At 46.0% G+C, this 4792-nt stretch overlaps 1 protein-coding gene across 1 annotated transcript; it reads right to left on the bottom strand.

The window, feature by feature from the left end:
• Positions 1 to 1133: 1133 nt before the first annotated feature.
• On the bottom strand, positions 1134 to 2336 carry OR5AU1 (olfactory receptor family 5 subfamily AU member 1). The gene has a single exon (XM_004054882.3). It carries the CDS (start codon positions 2292 to 2294, stop codon positions 1206 to 1208), a length of 1089 nt encoding a protein of 362 aa, XP_004054930.2. The 5' UTR covers positions 2295 to 2336; the 3' UTR covers positions 1134 to 1205.
• Between the last annotated feature and the right edge of the window lie 2456 nt (positions 2337 to 4792).

Genomic DNA, 4792 nt, shown 5'->3' with positions numbered 1-4792 from the left:
CTGCATTTTGGGAGGCCGAAGTGGGCAGATCACCTGAGGTCAGGAGTTCAAGACCAGCCTGACCAACATGGAGAAACCCCATCTCTACTAAAAATACAAAATTAGCCAGGCATGGTGGCGCATACCTGTAGTCCCAGCTACTCGGGAGGCTGAGGGAGGAGAATCGCTTGAACCTGGGAGGCAGAGGTTGTGGTGAGCCGAGATCACACCATTGCACTCCAACCTGGGCAACAAGAGCAAAACTCTGCCTCAAAAAAAAAAGAAAAGAAGAAGAAGAAGTAAAAGAAGAAGAATGACAGGCCAGCATGGTGGCTCATGCCTGTAAACCCAGCACTTCGGGAGCCAAGGTGGGAGAATCACTTGAGCTCACGAGTGCAAGACCAGCCTGGGCAACATAGGGAGACCCCATCTCTACAGAAATTAAAAATAGCCCTCTGAAGATGAGTCTTATTTAGGGCATTTGGCTTTGTAGATGAAACTCTGTCATAGAGAGGGTCTTCTCTCCTTGGTTGGCTGGTTGGTTAGCTGACAAGCATTACTTGAGCAGCAATGGAAAATATAAGAGCAATATCCACAATTTGGTCTTGGGGATCTTAAAAATTCTAAGTAATGAAACAGTCACTCACCAAATATATATTCATAGTTTTCCATTTGCTTAGCTCTGTGTTCTCCCTATCAGGAATTTAGCCAGGTGTGGTGGCATGAACCTGTAGTCCCAGCTACTCAGGAGGCTGAGGCAGGAGGATCGCTTGAGGCCAGGATGTTGAGGCTGCAATGAGCAATGTTCATGCCACTGTGCTCCAGCCTCGGGGGTGGAGAGAGAGAGAGAGACAGAGAGAGAGGGAAAGGAAAGAAGGAAGGAAGGAAGGAAGGAAGGAAGGAAGGAAGGAAGGAAGGGAGGCGGGGAGGGAGGGAGGGAAAGGAAAGGAAATACACTAACTGGGAAAAATGAATGAAGCATCTCAACATGGATTACTAAATCTTGCCAACAGGTTGAATTATGCAACAAGCAGACACACCCTTCTCACTTCTTAGTCTCTAGGACACCATCATTTCTTCTGTGGCAGGCAGATGCAGAAGCACCTGCAGACCAGAGGGCATGCCCAATATTCACAGGGGCGGGCATGGGAATGTGCTCAGGGTGACACCACCTAAGGTAAAAGTTCCCTTGACTTTCTAAAGATATGTGGTAATGCATTGAGAAATCATTCCATTGTTTTCCTACCCCAAACCTTTATTAAAGCTTTCTTCACATCCTTGTTTCTCAAAGAGTAGATGAGGGGGTTCAGCATTGGAATCACCACTGTGTAGATGACAGCAACCGTGCGGTCCTGTGTCAAGGAGTAGCTGGACCTGGGGCGCAGGTACATAAAAAGTGTTGTGCCAAAGAAGAGGCAGATGGCAGTGAGGTGGGATGCGCAGGTGGAAAACGCCTTAAACCTGCCCTGGGCCAAGCTCATTCTCAGGATGGTGTTGAGAATTAAGAAGTAGGAGATCAAGATGGTGAGGGTGCAGCTCAAAAGGTTGAAACCAGCAAAAATGAAGAGCAGGATCTCACACAGTGAGGTGTCTACACAAGACAGGGACAGGATGGGTGGTCCATCACAGAAGAAGTGAGTGACGACATGAGCGCCGCAGAATTTCAGACTAAAGATACAACTAGTGTGGATAAGAGAATTGAGGAATCCTGCACTGTAGGAGCCCACAATCAGCGAGGCACAGACCTCAGGAGACATGATGGTTGAGTAGAGCAGGGGGTTACAAATAGCGGCATAGCGGTCATAGGCCATGGCAGCGATGAGATAGCACTCACTGGTGGCAAAACCCGCATAGAAGAACATCTGAGTCATGCAGCCAAAATAAGAGATCACTTTCCTCTTGGCCAAGAAGTTCACCAGGGTCTGGGGCACAACCGTGGAGGAGTAGCAGAAATCCAAGAAGGAGAGGCTCTTCAGGAGGGAGTACATGGGTGTGTGCAGGGTGGCACTCACATGGATCAGGAGGAACATGACCGGGTTCCCCAGCAGAGTGGCGGTGTACATGCCCAGGAACACCACGAAGAGCAGCCTCTGGAGCTGGGGGTCAGTGGTGAGGCCCAAGAGCTCAAACTCCATCCCTTGGCTCAGGTTTGCCCCTTTCATCCTTCTCCAGTACTCTGCGATGGAGAAAGAAGGCGCCACCATAAATGAGGTTGAACACCTGGGGCTCTGACTGGGTTTAATTCTGCCTAAGGACAGCCTTCTGAAGATGAGTCTTATTGAGGGCATTTGGCTTTGTAGATGAAACTCTGTCATAGAGAGGATCTTCTCTCCTTGGTTGGTTGGTTGGTTAGTTGGTAAGCATTACTTAAGCAGCAATGGAAAATATAAGTGCAAATTTGAACACAGAACATTAGCAACTGCTTTTAGAACTCATGGAATGCAATTTGGTGACTTATTTCATGTCACTTAGATGTAACATTCAGTTATCCTTAATCTAACAGCTGTCATTTTATAATAAATCCCACTATTGTAGAATGTGGGCAGTCCTAGATTTGGGTTGCAAATGTCTTTGGCGCCATTGGTGACAAAGGCCAATTCGACTTCCAGGCAAATTAGAGGAATTTAGATAAATGACTGTAAAACTCCCAGAGTGGAAATAACTTGCAGGCGCTTTAAGAAAATAGAAAGGTGGTCATTAGGAGTGGAGTAGAATTTTCAGACCCAGCTTCCCATCTTCTTTCCTTGGTGGGCTGTTTCAATTTAGGTAATAGGTCTGCAAGTATCTCTCTGATTAAAAGAACAAAAGAAGAGAAAAATAGAAATACGTGCAATGCTCCGGACAGTATGGATGAGGCAGGAAGCATACACTGGGGTGGAGTGGTGGGATGGGATGGGGTAGGGTGATGGGTAATACAGTGGATAGCTGATCAGAGCCTCCAGATTTATCATTTACTTTAAAACCACACTCTCTCTTCTGCTCCCCTTTCCTCTTTCATCTCTCTTCTCCAATCTGCACTAAATTCAAAATTCTTAAGAATATAGAATGACTTAAGGAGAGGATTATGGAGAAATTGGCATCTCTGACAGTTGCTCAAAGGATGCTGGAATTACCACTATTTCTATTGGCTATAGTTTGTACCTGTGAATGAAATGTAGGAGGAAAACTTAAAGGTGATCTTATCATATGGGAATGGATTATGGAGTGGAGTGCATAAGAGTGAGAGCAAATGCCTGGGGTCTGTGGATGAGGGAGGCATAGGAAAGAAGCTCTGTTTCTACCCGACTCATTGCCCCCATCCCTGGGATAGCACAGTGAGAGCACATGTGGATATGAAGGGCAGGCAGCCAAGAAAAGCAGCCAGTGAGATTCCTTGAGCAACAGTGATCCCAAACAATGGTTCTTAAACAGTAAACTGCCTTGCCCAAGGTTCACAGGAGAAGCTTGTTACATGTGCAGATTCCAGGTCCCAACCCATGGAAAATTTGATCCAATAGGTCTATAGCTTGGCCTCAAAGTCTGGTGATTCTGACTGAGACAGGAGGTCTCTGAACCTCACTCTGAGAAACACTAAACCACGGGGTACTTGCAGGAGCAGACGGATCTTCCTGAGCCACATATACATATCTCTTCCTAGCTTGCTGGATTTGTCCGTGTCCTGGGAAATCAGCCTGTGGGTAGGATGGTCATCCTGGACATGCTCTTCCCTCCAGAAGACCTATCTGTGGTTAACCATTTCCGGAAATCTGGGTTACTACCTGATGATAATCTAACACCAGAGCATTTCTTCCTTCAAAGTTGCTTCAGATGTCCTTCAGCAAACCATGTAATTCCAGCAAAGCGCCTGGCTTGATGTCAGAGCTGTTGCTGTGGGGGTCAGAACACAAGTCTTCCATAGAAACACAGCAAAGACAAAGCCAGACTCATTGTATTCATAGACTGAGTCTGGGGATCAGAGCCTGTCACCAACTTTAGTCTTTCACGTTGTCAGAGGTGTGAGGCAGCCCCACTCCCTGTGAGCTCCTCACAGCTGATCTTGTGCTGGCAGGAGCCACCCCAGAGCCATCTTTTCCCCTGGCAGCCCAGCAGCTCACCACTGGGGAGGAGGATGTGTTCACTGATTAAAGTTTAAAAGGCAGGTGAGGAAGTGGGACTAATCAGCCCCATGGAGGCCCATTAAAGTGTTTGAAAAGTTACCAGCATCTCTGAGAGTCTACCCATGAGGAAACAAGTGGCTGGGAAACTGGGAATGAGGGGACTAGATCACACAGATCCCTGCAAACATGACGCTCATTCGCCCCAAAACACTACTCCACCTTCACTCTAAACTTGACTCTTACGTGATTATCTGTATTTCCTCGACACTGGAAAACCAGGTTTTTCTTTCTTCTATGCCAGTTACCCAATGTACATTTGTGCTGTAGATGACAGCTGAGGACCTTCCTGCCCTTCAAGATTATAGTAAAGTTAGAGGCATGTTATGTGGTTCCCAAATATTTGGGAATTTTCTAGGTATCTTTCTGTGATTGATTTCTGATTTAAAAGCATATGGTCAGAGAATACATTTTGTATGACTTGATACTTTTGAATTTATTGAGACTTACTTTAAAGCCCAGAATAGGACCTATCTTGGAGAATGTTCTATGTCCACTTGAAAGGAATATATATTCTGTTTTGTTGAGTGGAGTGTTCTATCTGTAACTGCCAATTAGGTCAAGTTGGTTGGTATTTTGGTTCGAGTCTTTCGAGTCTTTCTAATCTGCTGTTAATCTCATCCAGTGTATGTTTTCATATCAGACATTGTAGGTTTCAT

The sequence above is a fragment of the Gorilla gorilla genome, chromosome 15 (assembly GCF_029281585.2).
Source record: "Gorilla gorilla gorilla isolate KB3781 chromosome 15, NHGRI_mGorGor1-v2.1_pri, whole genome shotgun sequence".
In the NCBI taxonomy this organism is placed as follows: domain Eukaryota; kingdom Metazoa; phylum Chordata; class Mammalia; order Primates; family Hominidae; genus Gorilla; species Gorilla gorilla.
This window is presented reverse-complemented; position numbering and strand designations above follow the sequence as displayed.

Coding starts and splice junctions, on each gene's coding strand:
- OR5AU1 (XM_004054882.3), bottom strand. CDS start 2,294: ATGACAGAGTTTCATCTACAAAGCCAAATGCCCTCAATAAGACTCATC.